General features: G+C 31.2%; 1 protein-coding gene and 1 pseudogene across 1 annotated transcript; both read right to left on the reverse strand.

Annotated features, from left to right (window-relative positions):
* Window positions 1-684: 684 nt before the first annotated feature.
* LOC120265887 lies at window positions 685-16,234 on the reverse strand (annotated as a pseudogene).
* Window positions 8,017-8,535, reverse strand: LOC120265888 (probable flavin-containing monooxygenase 1). Its single transcript, XM_039273845.1, has one exon. It carries the CDS (start codon window positions 8,533-8,535, stop codon window positions 8,044-8,046), a length of 492 nt encoding a protein of 163 aa, XP_039129779.1. The 3' UTR covers window positions 8,017-8,043.
* Window positions 16,235-16,668: the final 434 nt, after the last annotated feature.

Here is a 16,668-nt window from a genome sequence, read left to right on the forward strand (position 1 = left end):
TTGACTATATTATATTATATAGCTTTATTTTTTCTTTATTTTTTTAATTTTTATATTTAAAAATTTTCATTTATTATTATTTTATCTTCATAATTTTATTTTTTTACTATTTTTTTAAAATATAATATTTATCTTATTTAATTAATTTATAATAACAATAAATTATATAAATTTTACCTATGTAATATTTTTTAAAATATAATTGTTAATCATTATCTATATATTTTTTATTTTTTTACTATGTAATTTTGTTATTTAATAAAAATAATAAAAAATATTTCATTTTTGCCTAGACCTCATTTTTACCGAGACTGTTCTGGAATTTGTTTTTGCTTAATATTGTTGATCCTTTTATTCAAAAAGGTTAAGAGAGATAAATTAAATCTAAGACTTGATCATATTATGTATAATAAAAGAGTGAAAAACTAATACATTCCCGTAGTTTTTTGCTATTTACGGAAGGTCATGTAATATGTTCTTGTTATCCTTTGTGTACTCTTTATTTTTCATTAATACATGTGGTATATCTAGTTGTTATTTAATAATAATAATAATAATAATAATAATAATAATAAGAGAATAGTTTATAAATTTTATTAAAAAACCATGAATGAAAACATAAACTACAATCGTTTAGGCACATGAACTTTGAGCACACACACTTTATATATATATATGTTCATCACATACATGCATAAATATAGTTAAGATGAAAAATTAACTAATTCTTAGCATTAGAAAAAAGATGAACATAATCCATAGGACCATAAGGTTGAAACCATTCAGCAAAGAAACCTTTCTTCCTTCTTGGATTGCACCCCATGTCCTTGCAAAGTTGATCACTGTACCAAATGTGGATAGTGCTAATACATGATCTTCTAAAATAATCACCACAATACCTTTTCATGAACTTGTCCCATTCCTTCACATTATCCTCCATGGAATTAATGCTTGGCAATGTAAAGCCTCCATCAAGAAAGTGAGCAAGCCACTTGGCTCTCATCTCTGATGTGAAGAGGTTTGATAAGTTCTCTGAGTAGCCTAGAATTGCCATTTGTGGCACTCTAGGGTTTATGCATTCCCTACAAAATATTCACACCATTAAACCTCCACACTAAGCTCTAAATCCTAGCCCTAGATAACTACCGCATGTGCCTAATAATTTTTAGACCTAATAATTCATGATTTTATTAAAAAATAAAAATAAAATAAAATAATAATAATAATAATTATTATTATTATTATTATAATTATTATAATTATTATTATTATTATCAATATAAAGAATTTTAACTTTTTTAAATATAAAACTTTGATTTATCTTATAATTTATTATCTAAATTTTTTATTTTATTATATAATTTGTCATTTAACAAAAATTATTTAATTAATTTTTTTTTTTATTTTGCTTAGGGTTTCATTTGCACTAAAACAGGCCCTGTCTGTATCATAAACCTTAAAACCTAGCAAAATATAAACCCTAAACACTAAACATTATGACCTCAACCCCTAATTAATTTCATGCTCCTCTAAAAAAATAAAATAAAAGAAAATTTACTGACCTGTAAAGAGGGAGAGTAGAGGATGATGGTCCAACAACAATGTTTTGAATGTTGGGAGAAGTGAAGAGATATTTGAGCTTGTCATCACCTCTGAAACCAGTGGCTAGGATGATAAGGTCACTCTCAATTGGTGAAGACTCACCTTCAACCATCACACCTTTCTTGCAAAAAGCAAAAGACTTTGATTTCTTTATAACAATGCTACCTTCTTCCACTTTTTCATAGAACTTTTCAGGCATCACTGCAACCAAACCAGATGCAATTCCTTGAAAGAAGCTATGTGTTGGTACCATTCCATACTTCTTCAGTGGAACTGTCCATTTGTAGTAGCTCTCAATGAACGTTGAGAATGCCCACCTCTGCATGCAGACATATATGTAAGTATATTTATCACCGTTATCATTGATATATATATAACTCTGCTTTTTATTTTTTGATTGAAGTTATAAGTGATTCATAAGATACCGTATTCTTGTTCATTTTGATCATTAAACTAACAAATATTATTTGTCTCAATATTTTTATCCAATAGAATGAGCATCAATATAAATTCATATACTGACTTGAAGTTATTAACTTTGACTTGCTCAAATTGTTGGAAGTAGGGTTTGAATCAAAAGTTTATTAATGGATTTAAAAATTACGTTCTAAATTATAAAAAAAAGAGAGAGAGAAATAATACCAAAGGTGACAAAAAAGTAGTTAAGAGACTAAGTAGAATCCCTTCGCCTGGTTTATGAAGCAATAACTCAGAAAACCTATTTAAATAAAAGTAGTCGAGAGGGATCCCCCATGCATCAAAACCAGGTATAATCCATCTCGGAGTCCTACATATAACCGTGCAAGGATACTCGACACCTACAAAATAAGAACAATATCATAAAATTAAATATAATTAACCTAGTGACATAGCAAATAAAATATATATATATATATATATATATCTCACCATTTGCAATGGAACACTCATAAATGATATCAATGGCTGATTTCATGTAACCAACAACAGTAATTCTCTTGCCCTTAACCAGTTGAATTGCAGCATCTTTGTTTAATTTAAAGTAAATCCATAGAATGAATCACTTGGGTGCCAAATGCTTCAGATCCTTTGTTCTCAAATGATGGGATGTTTGGAGCATCACTGAACCGTCCAACACACAATATCACAAAATCAAATTCATATTCCTGCGTCATTCCATGTACACTATCATTTTATTTCCATGTCACTACATATAATATTCCTTTTTTTTTCACTTCTTTAGATATGTATCATGCATTATCAATTCATGAGCCTTTTATATTGCCTCAGACATTTATTCAATAAAATGACTCCGAAACAAGCATGGACTATTACATTTATTCAATAAAATGACCCCGATTCTTTTTTAATAAATTGTGATTTATTCACCTCATTCAAAAAAATAAATAAATAAATAAAATGACCCCGAAATAAGCATGGACTAAGATTTTTTTTTTTTAATGTCTACAGGAAATTTTAAATGTTTTTTTGAAATCTTATGAAAAAAAAAAAAAAAATCATTCTAAAAATATTTGGGGATTTGTTGATGAATTATTTATCCTAACATACACATCTTTTTATGATTTATTTTTGTTAGTGTCGGTGACATGTGCTATGGTGAGTTGGCACTACTTTTCCAAACATATGACTAATGTTGAGGGCCTGAGGCTTGAGAGGAGTAAGAAGGGATAGGAGTTTAGATGGGTGATGCAATCACTGATATCATAAATCTAGATTGTTTTTTTATAATCACTAATTTAGAAATAGGTAACGTAGAAATTAATAATAATAATAATAATAATAATAATAATAATAAATTTTAAATGATATGGGATTTAATATATATATATATATGATTTTTTCCAAGGGATATGTAAAATGATATCCAAAATAAAAAGAAAATGCCACACCGCTCCTTGTCCACTACAAGGCATTTAATTCTCCAAATAGAAATATTTCATAAATGCTACAAGTTAGGTTAGTTGTATGTTTTAGAAAGGTTTCGAGATTAATATCTTTAAAACGTTTTGTTTAATTAATACGTACCTTTAAATATGTAAATTACTTCAAAAATCAGTTTTACAGGAATATGGTTACACACATATATTATAAGGTATTTGGGTTATATGCGTAAACGAGAGAAAACAAGAGATGGTAACTATCACGGAACTGAGATGTGGCGCATTCTCATCCATTTGATTGTCTCAATTGTGGCATTTAGAACAAAGGGCAGTAAGTTTTTGAAGTATTAATGACCAACCTATCATCTCTATATTATATAATAAAACAAACACCAAAGTTACCACGAAGCTAACATGGCTCATTATTTGCAATAGCTACTATAGAACTAAGATATGGCTTATTATTAACTATGGGTATATAAGATTTGGTGTTTGTTTGAATTTATTAGATAACATGGGAATAGGTTGATTATTACTTGGAAAGCTATTAAAAACTACTAAATTGAGACGATAAAACTAGTAAAAATGAATCACATGTCAGTTTGTAAATGAAAAGCTTCCTTATTTGAATATAAACACGCACACTAGGAAAGCTAATGACTTATAAAATATTCTGCAATAACTTCATTTGACCTTGAAGTCAAGGTTTTTTTTTTTAATATGTTCGAATTTTAAAAAGTTATATTAACAATAGATGAAGTTCTTTTCTTAATTTATAAATCATATTATTCTTTAATTAGTCATGGTACTTTTCAAATTGTAACCTAATACCTCAATACACCTATATTTTTATCTTGCATGAGCTAATTAAGATTCGAACATATCTTCTTTGTAAGGACATAAACACTTTTCGTAAAAAATTCAATACCAATATATCAGGAGTTGTTGGGCTACAACTTAACATCTTAACCACCAAACTATTCTATATAATTTATTTAAAATCAAGTTTTTATATATTTAAATTTATTTTTTAAAAATTCTAATTTTATTAGTTAGTTTTTTTTTTCCTTCTTTAATAAACTTGTTAGTCCCATTAACATGTCCGTCTATATTGTCTAATCCATCTTGCTCCTATTTATTCCTTAGTTTATCATATATATATATATATATTCATTCCCTACCAGTTCAGTTAAACTCGCTAGCTGGCCAGGTAAACAACCAAGCTATCTTATACTTACATCTCTCTTCCATCTTCTACTTCCCCACCTCTTAAACATTAAAATCCAACTCATTCTCATTTATTTTGGTTCTTTTTTGTTCCCATTATTTTACCCAATGCTAGAAGAATGGCATTATTAATAAACTCCTAAAACAAATAAAATAAACAAAAAAAAAACAAAGAGAAGAAGAGAGAAACATAAATACTTAGAATACAAGAAGAAAAAAAATATAAAAAGGCAATAAAAAGAACATGTCTAAGAAAGAGAAGGAAAGCAACAATAAAAGGAGGAACATGTACAAGAAAAGGATCAACACAAAGAAAAAGAAAGAAAGAGGTTAAAGAAGGATGAGAGGGAAAAAAATAAAAAAGAAGCATTTGGAAAATCCTATATCTGCTCGTTGCATTTGAAAAAAAAAATCCTCAATGGATCCATCGATGGTGAAGTAATGATGGTACTTTTGCTATTATAAAATTAAAAAGTTGATTTGATAGTTAGTAAAGAAAACAAAGAGTTGCACTTAAAAGTAATGATTCGGTTACTACAAGGGTTGAAGGGATCTTTTGGTTCTTAGGGGGTGTTGAGATGCCAAGAGTGGAGTGAGAGTAAAAGGGGAGTACATGCAATCATTTATTTGGGTGTCCATCAATAGGAGTGAGGGGGGATTGTGGAGGGAGTGGGACTCACACATGTGAGTGAATCTCAATCACCGTGTTTTTGGGGGATTGCCCAATCCTGGATATGGAAAAGATTTATATGGCCCTAGGTTTACAAATATTTATTTTAATAATTAATTAGTTAAATTTTTTTGAATGGGTTACACAAATATAATTAAAAATATCTCATTATAATTAATACCATTAATTACTAGCTAATTAATAATATTAATATTTAAATATAATACTTATAACAAAATTATAGTATTATAAAATTAAATAGTTATTTTTTACAATTAATTAGTTAAATTTTTTTAATGTGTTACACAAATATAATTAAAAATATCTCATTATAGTTAATACCATCAATAACTAGCTAATTAATAATATTAATATTTAAATATAATACTTATAACAAAATTATAGTATTATCAATGTAAATAATTATTTTTTATAATTAATTAGTTAGATTTTTTCAATGTTTTAAAAATTATAATTAAAAATAATTCAGTATATTTAACACTGTTAACTAATATCTAATTAATGATATTAACATCTCATCCCAAAAATTAGATTGAAATTATAGTATACCAAAATTAAATATTTATTTTCCATAATTTAAAAATATATATAATTAAAAATAAGTCATTATTATATGTACAATATCATTTATATGGATAAGGGTCATAATTGTCATTTTATCATATTCACTTTCTTTACTCTTTTCATTCCCAATAAATTACACTCTCCAAACCTTACCAACCAAACACATTTTTCATTCTCACTCCTCCTCCATTACCTCTCATGTCACTCCCAATCCACTCCTCCCCCAATCATCCAAACACCCCCCCTACTTCTTCCACAAAGCGATATAGAACCTCTAGTTTTTTCATAAAAAGATTCATTTTACATCTTTCAAAAATCATAAATTATAAGCCACCAGAAAAAAAGGAAATGGTTGAAGAGGAGACAAATGGAAGAAGATCCATACATCTTTGTTTCAATGTAAACTCCTTCAAAATTATATATTACTCATATATCCCCAAATGATGTATAGAGAAAAATGTGTGTATATATATATAGATATACAAATATGATTTTTTGCAAGGATAGATGTAGACTCTCATCATTTGGCCCAAGGCCCACGGATTGGCCCAAGGGCGTCTAAGCCCGATCTAAATCCAATATATAGTTAATGTTTGATGAATCAGTCCAAGTCCGACCCAAGTAAACTTTGGATTGGATATGGATATTATTTTTAAATGATGGGCTGACTTTTTTGGATTTTTTTTGGGCTGATCCAATGGGTTGACCCATTGAATTTATTATTAAATATTAATAATAATTTTTTTAAAAAAATCACAAAGAATATATAATGATAGAATGAGTAGGTGCCAACGAGATTTACTCATATTTTAGTAATAAAATGTTTTTCAAGTTAAAAATATAATAATACTAATCAATTAATAAAATTATTCATTTATATTTATATTTAATTTTTTTAAATCATCACAAAGATTAACTAAGTAAAATTAAAAAAATAATAATAACAACATGCTGATTAAAGCAAAATCCAATGGGGCAATCCTAACCTGATCCAATAATTAATCCAAAAGGCCAAACCCATGAACTGGACCATGAGCTTCATATTTAAAATTTGACCAACCTCAGCCCGGCCCAAACTATTCATGAGACTTGTCAGATTTGAGCTTGGGCTAGGCCAAAGCCTGGACGATACAATTAAGGACAATATTTAAAAAAAAAAAATTAAAAAAAGAACATATGTCAAGATGAATAAATCCTTACATCCAAAATTTTAAATTACACCTATATCCCTCTAATGAGCTCCATGGGGGAGGGTGTGCTTGAGCAACCCCTTGGCCTCCAGTTAATAGTGTGTGTATATATACATATACATATATACATATACATACATACTAAGGCTAAGGGAAGGAGGACAGGGGAACCGCCTCTCCCTTTTAGTCCTTGCCCTCTCATTTTTATTTTTATTTTTTTTTAAAATATTAAATTTTTTCCAAATTAATAATGTAGTCTAAAAAATAATATTTTGAAGAAAAAAATTTTTTATAAAATTTTTATTTTTTGACCCATTAATATTATCCAAAGTAGTTTATGTAGTAAAAAAAAATATTCTTTTTTCAAAGATCTATTATTTAGCACTTTTGTTATTTATAAATTAATTTATACAGTATAAAATTATAATTTTAGAAAACAATTATTAAAATTTAATATTTGATTCCTTACATTTATAAACTATAATATAACATATAAAAAATATTTTTAAAAAATATTTATAAAAATATATTATTTATTTCTCTAATTTTTTACCTGGCCAATTTTAAAGTATCTCTATAGTTTTTTTTTTAAAATTAGATGGATTGATTAGTAATGACATATCATTCGACCCATCTATATATATTTTTCATAGAGAACTTTTAAAATTTATTTTTAATTTTTTAAGTAAAGCACCCCCTTCATTTTTTACTCTTAGTCCTGCCACTGAGGCAATTCAGTGATGAACACAAATACATAACACTAGGATGTTTTGTTTCTCAGGGTATGCATGCAAAACAGATTATTATTTGCATACATTCCCTACAAAAACTAAAAATTTGTTTGCATATTCTTTAAGAAACCAGTTCAGGAAATCCAACACCAATGGAATTACGAGGTTTTGCAAGGAAAAATATGCAAAGAATAAAGACCCACCTCATTGCACTGTTCTTTCTCAAGTTGTACAGTAAGTCTCCACATTCCTCTCCGGCCACCGCTGGAGAAAGCCTCTCCGTTGCCAGACCAAAGTTCCCAGCAACCCATCTCATCCTCATCAACTCCGGCTAACTCCATTCCCACCACCTTTGCACCAAATCGGATATAACGAAGGAGATCAAAGTGCCGCGAGTATGATTCCAAGTACTCCATGACTTGCACGTGCGAAGGGAACATCTCCGTCACCGTCTCCGGCCACGGGAAGTCGGAAAACTGGTACGACAGCCTCGTAGACTGGAGCTTAGTTGAGCCCAGTGTTTGAGCCCAAACGCCGCCGATGCATGAACCGGCTTCAAAGACAACCGGTTTGAAGCCCTTTTCAACTAAGTGCTTGCATGCAACCAAGCCACTTATCCCTGCTCCAACTATGGCCACCTTCTTCTCCATTTTTTTTCTTTCTTCTTTTTTTCCAACCAAAAAATAGAAAAAGAACTTTTTTTTTTTTTTAAATTTGGATCTCTTGTTCCCGTGAAATGGATTTGAAGTTTTGAAGTTTAAATAGAGATATGATGGAGTACTTGTTTATTTAATGAGATAGGGGACCTTGTGCTTTTGGTTGGTACTGTTCAAACATAAAGAGATTAACTGATGGCTATATATTCATTCTAGAAAATATAACTTTCAAACAATATATGGATTTGCGGTATTTGTTGATGAATTATTTCTCGTAGCATACACGTCTCGTATTGATTTGGTTTAAAAGAATGAGACAAATGAAGTTTTTGACCGTGAGATGTGGATCTTATTAACTGATGGCTTGAAGTTTAAATATTTATCCATACATTTTCATGGTCACTGATGTAAGCACTGACACCAGCCTCATAAGGGAGAAGGAGATGAGGATTAGGTTAGAGAAGGAAAGAGAGAGAGAGAGAGAGGGATGAGGAAAAAGGAAAAGTATTTTTTGCCATTTCCTTGCATTCATTGGTTCTCTATGTCATGGTGTTACAAGACTTCCAGGCAAATGTTCCCCCACTCACAACGTGGCGGCTGACCAGCATGATAATTCCTCTTCCCCTTTTACCACTAATTACCATGTTTCTAACATAATAATAACAATAAAAAAATATTGTGTTTCAACACAATATTTTATTTTAATATTTTTTATAATTTAGACTCAATTTTTTCATTTTTGTTTTTAATTTTGTTTTTGTTTTTAAGTGATCATGGAATTAGAAGTCTTACTTCCTGTAATTCTTTTCCATTTTATATATTATATATTACTTTTGTTTTTAAATGCTTTGATTGTTTATAAAAAAAAAATATTAATTATATCTATTATAATTGTGTTAGCATAAGTGAGCTTTCCAAGATTAATATTAATAAAGTTATTTTTATGATTAGCTAAGGCATAAGTAAAATTAAATAGATTGACCATTACTTCTGTTAGTGCAACCGCACTATTTATTGGCATGATTTGACACCTAGACCAAGTGATGTGGCAATCAAGGTGACAAAACATAATTGATGACATGGAAAGCATGGTGACATGGCATGGAGACTTGGCTTGCAAAGCAAAACATCTTGAAGATCTTGGTGGAACTATTTTTAATAAGTCTATAACATGGAGGAAATTATCTTGAAGATCTTGGTGGAATTATTCTTGGAAACTTGAAGACAAGATCATATCAAGACCATATTTAGAAAGATATGATTGAAGGCTAAATATGGTGGAGCTTATTTGAAGAAATATCTATTCATGGTATGAATGAATGAGATATGCTTTGAAGAATCCTAGATGAAGATTGATTGAAGTCTATTGAGGGCAAGATTTGAGAACCAAACTTGAGTGAATTGAATATCAAATTTGGAGAATCTTTGAAGACCAAACTAGGAAGATTGAAGACTAAGTTTGGCAAGATTTGTGAAGACGCACAAGGACATGCGCCCCTTGGGGGGACTGTGTGATGAGGAACTGAGGAGCTAAGCTAGTTGCCGGCAGTCGGGATTGGGAGATTTGGCTGCATCGACTCGGACTAAGAATGACCGGGAGGTTGATGGGTCTTGAGGTCGTCCGCAACGTAACTAGAACTCAGTCAAGTCAGCAGTTAGGGCCATGTTGCAATTCATGTTACAACAGGAGTTGTAATAGCTAATTTCTGCAGGTTTTTAAATTAGTAGCCGCGGAGATTCTAAAAGAGATATGTGCTATATTTGGGATGTTGAGGCGTCCATATAAGCTACATTGCTTGTAGATTGTAAGTGTGACACGTGGAGGAGAGTGTGTGAGCACTAAACAATCTAGAGAGGGTAGTAATCTTTATTGCTGAGAGTGTGAGTGACAAGTGTTTGTACTCATGTATTTTCACCTTTTTTTAGTGGATTGTTTATCTCCGGGCTTGGCCCCCCAGACGTAGGCGAGTAGACGCCGAACTGGTTTACCAATCTTGTGTGTCTCTTTCTTACTTGATTTGTGTGTGTTCTTCTTTGAGTGTTGTGAGTGTCCTTCTTACTTGGTTTTAATTAAGTTTATGGATACGTTGTAAATAGATTAATTTATAAAAAAAAAAATTAAAAATGATATCAAATCTCTAGAATTTTTTAAAAGTTTAATATTTTATTTCTTAGAATTATTAATGATCATCATCTATATTTATTTTATTATGTAATTTTGTTATTTAATAAAAATAAATTAAAATTTTTGTTACAATTTTGCCTAGACCCCATTTTTTATTGAGCTCGTCATAGATGTAACTTTTGTTTGATATTGTTGATTCTATTTTTCAAAAAGATTAAAAGAGATAAATCACATATAAGACTTGATCATATTATATATATATAATAAAAGAGTGAAAGACTAATACATTCATTGTTGAAGAAACTTTCCCATAGTTTATTGCTATTTACTGTAGACCATGTATTTTTTTTATTTTGTTATCCTTTGTGTACTCTTCATTTTTCTTTAATACATGTGGTATATCTAGTTGTTATTTAAAAATAATAATAACAATAATAAGGGAATAGTTTATAAATTTTATTTATAAAACCATGAATGAAAACATAAACTACAATCTTATAGGCACATGAACTTTGAGAACTCAGTACTTTATATATTTTCATCACATATATGTGTTGGGTTATTTGGGCTTCCCTCCTATGTGGAAAAAGCCCAAGTCTTTGGACCAAGCCCATTAAGTGTTTTTGGCTCATAAGGATTAAGAGGTTGTATGGAAAAACAGTGAGAGACAGAGTGAAAAAGAAAAGAAGAGAAAAGGAAGGGCACAGCACTGGGTTTTTCTGCAGGTTTTTCAGACAGTTTGGCTGAATTACATTTCTGCACGATTCTCACTTGTTCACCGTCGGATCGTGCTGAAATTTGGTGTGGAGGCTGGCAAGACATTGTTCTAAAATCTGAACGGTCGGATTCTCGACTTGAGCTATGTAGAAGGAGATCTGAGCCTCGAACTGCAGATCAGTATTGGTGAATTCTTTCCTCTCTTTGTTCTTGAATCTCTTTCATTGTTGATGTATTTAATCTCCTGATTAGTACTCTGTTTTGTACTATATTTGGAGAGGTTTTGTACACCCAATTATCTAGTGGAGCATTTCTTGGTGGGCTTGGAGGTCCTGTGGTTTTTACCCTTGATTTGATGGGGTTTTCCACGTTAAGATTGGGTGTTCATTGTTGTGTATGGCTGTTCTGATTTCTTGCTTATTCTCACTACAAATTGCTGCAGTTACAGCTTATATCAGAGTATTCCTTACAAGTTGATATAGATCCGAATTTATTGGCCTGCTGCTGTTCCATTCTGTTTTCAATCAGGTGACATTTGGTTGATTGAAGCCCAACAATATGCACATATATAATTAAGATAAAAAATTAACTAATTTTTAGCATTAGAAAAAAGGTGAACATAATCCATAGGACCATAAGGTTGAAACCATTCAGCAAAGAAACCTTTCTTCCTTCTTGGATTGCACCCCATGTCCTTGCAAAGTTGATCAATGTACCAAATGTGAATAGTGCTAATACATGATCTCCTAAAATAATCACCACAATATCTTTTCATGAACTTGTCCCATTCCTTCACATTATCCTCCATGGTTTTAATGCTTGGCAATGTAAAACCTCCATCAAGGAAGTGAGCAAGCCATTTGGCTCTCATCTCTGATGTGAAGATGTTTGATAAGCTCTCTGAGTACCCTAGAATTGCCAATTGTGGCACTCTAGGGTTTATGCATTCCCTACAAAATATTCACACCATTAAACCTCAACATAAATCCCGACCCTAGGTATGGGCTACTAACGCGTATGCCTATGCCCCTGATTTGTTAGGTCTAATTCATGATTAAAAAAAAAAAAAAAATACAATTTTCATTTATTATTAATGTTGTCAATATAAAAAATTTTAACTTTTAAATATAAAGCATTGATTTATCTTATAAATTTATGATTTATATTTATTTTATTTTATTATATATTTTGTTCTTTAATAAAAATTATTTAAATTTTTTTATAATTTTGCTTAGAGTCCCATTTGCACTAAGACAGACTTGTCTAAATCATAAACATTAAAACCTAGCAAATTATAAACCCTAAACACTAAGTCCTAAATCATAAACCTTAACACTAAACATTAAGACCTCAACCCCTAATTAATTAAATGTCCTCTAAAAAAATTTTCAAAAAGTAAAGAAAATTTACTGACCTATAAAGAGGGAGAGTAGAGGATGATGGTCCAACAATGACGTTTTGAATGTTGGGAGAAGTGAAGAGATATTTGAGCTTGTCATCACCTCTGAAGCCAGTGGCTAGGATGACAAGGTCACTCTCAATTGGTGAAGACTCACCATCAACCATCACACCTTTCTTGCAAAAAGCAAAAGACTTTGATTTCTTTATAACAATGCTACCTTCTTCCACTTTTTCATAGAACATTTCAGGCATCATTGCAATCAAACCAGATGTAATTCCTTGAAAGAAGCTGTGTGTTGGTACCATTCCATACTTCTTCATGGGAACTGCCCACTTGTAGTAGCTCTCAATGAACTTTGAGAATACCCATCTCTGCATGCATACGTATGTATTTATCATCATCGTCATTGGTATATATATATATATATATATATATATATAAACTCTGCTTTTTATTTTTAGATTGAAGTCATAAGTGATTCTTGTTCATTTTGATCGTTAAATTAACAAATATTATTTGTCTCAGTCCTTTTGTCCAATAGCATGAGCAATATAAATTCGTACACCAACTCGAAGTTATTTACTTTGACTATTGTTGGAAAGAGGGTTTCACTAAAAAAAAGTTTATTAATAGATTTAAAAATTACATTCTGAATGAAATAAAATGATGTGGAAGGGAATAATACCAAAGGTGACAGAAAAGTAGTTAAAAGACCAAGTAGAATTCCTTCGTCTGGTTTATGAAGCAATAACTCAGAAAACCTGTTTGAATAAAAGTAGCCGATAGGGATCCCCCATGCAACAAAACTTGGTACAATCCATCTCGGAGTTCTACATATATTCGTGCAGGGATGCTCAACGCCTACAAAATAAGAACGATATCATAAAAGCAAATATAATTAACCTAATGACATAGCAAATAAAATATAAATTTGTATATATACATATATATATCTCACCATTTGCAATGGAACACTCGTAAGTGATATCAATTGCTGATTTCAAGTAGCCAACAACAGTGACTTTCTTGCCCTTAACCAGTTGCATTGCGGCATCTTTGTTTAATTTAGAGTAATCCATAGAATGAATCACTTGGCCGCCAAATGCATCAAGTCCTTTGTTCTCAGGGAATGTTGGGATGTTTGGAGCTTCGCTAAACCGTCCGACGCACAATATCACAAAATCAAATTCATATTCCTGCATGATTCCACACTATCATTTTATTTCTATGTCACATAATACTTTTTCTTTAAACTTAAAAATCTAATCTAGCTTTTGTTTTAGTCCTTTGTTTTGAAAGCCACCAAATTGAGACAATCAAATAGGTGTGGATGAGCCACATCTTGATTACATCATCTCTCATAAATGAAAAGCTATCTTATTTGAATAGAGATACACACACTAAGAAAGTCAATCAGTCATAAAATATTATGATATAACTTCCAGGACGGATTCAGGATTTTGTTTAGAGGGGACAAACTGATATTACATATAAAAAAATAATGGAACACAAGTGCATCAAAAGTTTTCGTCATATGAAAGTAATATATTACAATTGCTCTTTGTGGGTTTTCATAGCTTGGAAATGATGCAAGATTTTTCATTATCAATTTAGATATAAGTAATTAAACAATCATTTGTCCAAGAATCTCCCAATCAGTTGAGCAAGTGATTTTTTACAATCTTCATATTAGAAAAAACTACACAATGTGTTTTTTGCCTCAACAAGTTTTATAGAAAGATCATTGATACCTTTTAGGCTTTTAAACACAATGAGATCTTAAATAAATAATGCTAAGTCTCAAGTGGATTGCCAAGAATAAGAAGTTCCGTTTCTAAAAACTCTAGGGATAAAATTGAGAAAAATGAATTAGTTTTTCTTTATCAAAAACCTCAAAAAAATCACAAAGACATTATAGAAGTCACAAAGAAGTAAATCTATTTTCACCTCATTGAATTGATTATTAAGTTCTTGAATTACATACTTGCAGGAGCTGAATGAGGACTTTGCGAGGATTGAAGGCTGCTCTCTAATTCACATATCCAAGCTCCAATATGGGAGAACCGAATGAGAGGAATATGATATAATTCGAAATTGAGAGATGAGAAAGGAATTAATTTTTAAAATAGATTTTTTCTATAAGCTCTTTGATAATTTTTTAATTGCTTTTATGTAGGTGTTATTTCTTAATTTTAATGGGAGTAAATTGAAAAAATAAAAAACTTTAATTATTATTTAATGAATTTTACAAAGTTAAGTGGGGGCAGTTGCCCCCACTGCTCCCACTTTAGATCCATCCCGACTAACTTCATTTGACCTTGAAGTCAAAGTACTTTTTTCTAATATGTTTGAGTTCTAAAGAGCTACATTAACAATAGATGAATTCTTTTAATCTATAAATCGTATTTACTTTTAGCTATTCATGCTCTTTCTCTGATTGTAATTTTTTTTTTATAAAATGGGCAAAACCTAGACGCGGATAAATGAGCTCTAAATTACTCCTACATCACTCTAATGAGCTATAAAGGCAGTTTATTGACGCACACACATATACATAAAATTAGGAGGATTTTCATATATGCAAAAGTCAAAACAGATTTTTATTTGCATATATGCCCTTCAGCAACTAAAAATTTATTTGTATATTATTCAAGAAACCAGTTTAGGAAATCCAACTTTAATGAAATTACTAGGTTTTGCAAGGATAAATATGCAAAAAGAAAAAGAACCCACCTCATTGCACTGTTCCTTCTCAAGTTGCACAGTAAGTCTCCACCTCCCTCTCCGGCCACCGCCGGAGAAAGCCTCGCCGTTGCCAGCCCAAAGTTCCCAGCAACCCATCTCCTCCTCATCAACTCCGGCCAACTCCATTCCCAACACCTTGGCACCAAACAGGATATAACGAAGGAGATCAAAGTGCCGCGAGTATGATTCCAAGTACTCCATGACTTGTACGTGAGAAGGGAACATCTCCGTTACCGTCTCCGGCCACGGGAAGTCGGAAAACTGGTACGCCAGTCTCGGAGACTGGAGCTTAGTTGAGCTCAGTGTTTGAGCCCAGACGCCGCCGACGCATGAGCCGGCTTCAAAGACGATAGGCTTGAAGCCCTTTTCAACTAAGTTCTTGCATGTAACTAAGCCACTTATCCCTGCTCCAACTATTGCCACCTTCTTCTCCATTTTTTCTCTCTTCTTTTTTGGACCAAAACAAAAAAGAAAAAGAACTTCCTTTTTTGGGTCTGGATCTCTTGTTCTTGTGAAATGGATTTGAGGGTTAGACAGAGAAGATGGTGTACTTGTTTATTTAATGAGATGGGGAGCTTGTGTCATTGGTTGGTACTTGGTGGTGTTCAATGGCATGGGCTTCTATAAAACGTAAAGAAATCACTCTAAAAAAAAATATGACTTTTAAACAATATATGGACTTGCTGTATTTGTTGATGAATTATTTATTGTAACATACACGTCTTGTTTTGATTTGGTTTTAAAAAAAATAAGTCAAATGTAGTCTTTGCCGTGAAACGTGGATCTCATTGACTTATGACTTGAAGTTTATATATTTATCCATACATTATATAAACACTGATGTAAGCACTGACACCAGCTTCATCCAACTCTTTTCCCGGAAGATTATCTGTAGTGGTTTCACGGTGAGATTGTGGCTGGGGTTTAAAGAAGATAAGGAAGAACGAGATGAGGACTAGGTTAGAGAAGGAAAGAGAGAGAGAGAGAGAGGGATGAGGAAAAAGGAAAAAGTATTCTGTCATTTCTTTGCATTCATTGGTTCTCTATGTCATGTTGTAACGAGACTTCCTGGCATATGTTCCCCACTCACAGTGTGGCAACTCACCAGCACAATGATCCCCTCTTTTACCACCACGAA

This window comes from Dioscorea cayenensis, chromosome 7, assembly GCF_009730915.1.
Source record: "Dioscorea cayenensis subsp. rotundata cultivar TDr96_F1 chromosome 7, TDr96_F1_v2_PseudoChromosome.rev07_lg8_w22 25.fasta, whole genome shotgun sequence".
Lineage (NCBI taxonomy): Eukaryota > Viridiplantae > Streptophyta > Magnoliopsida > Dioscoreales > Dioscoreaceae > Dioscorea > Dioscorea cayenensis.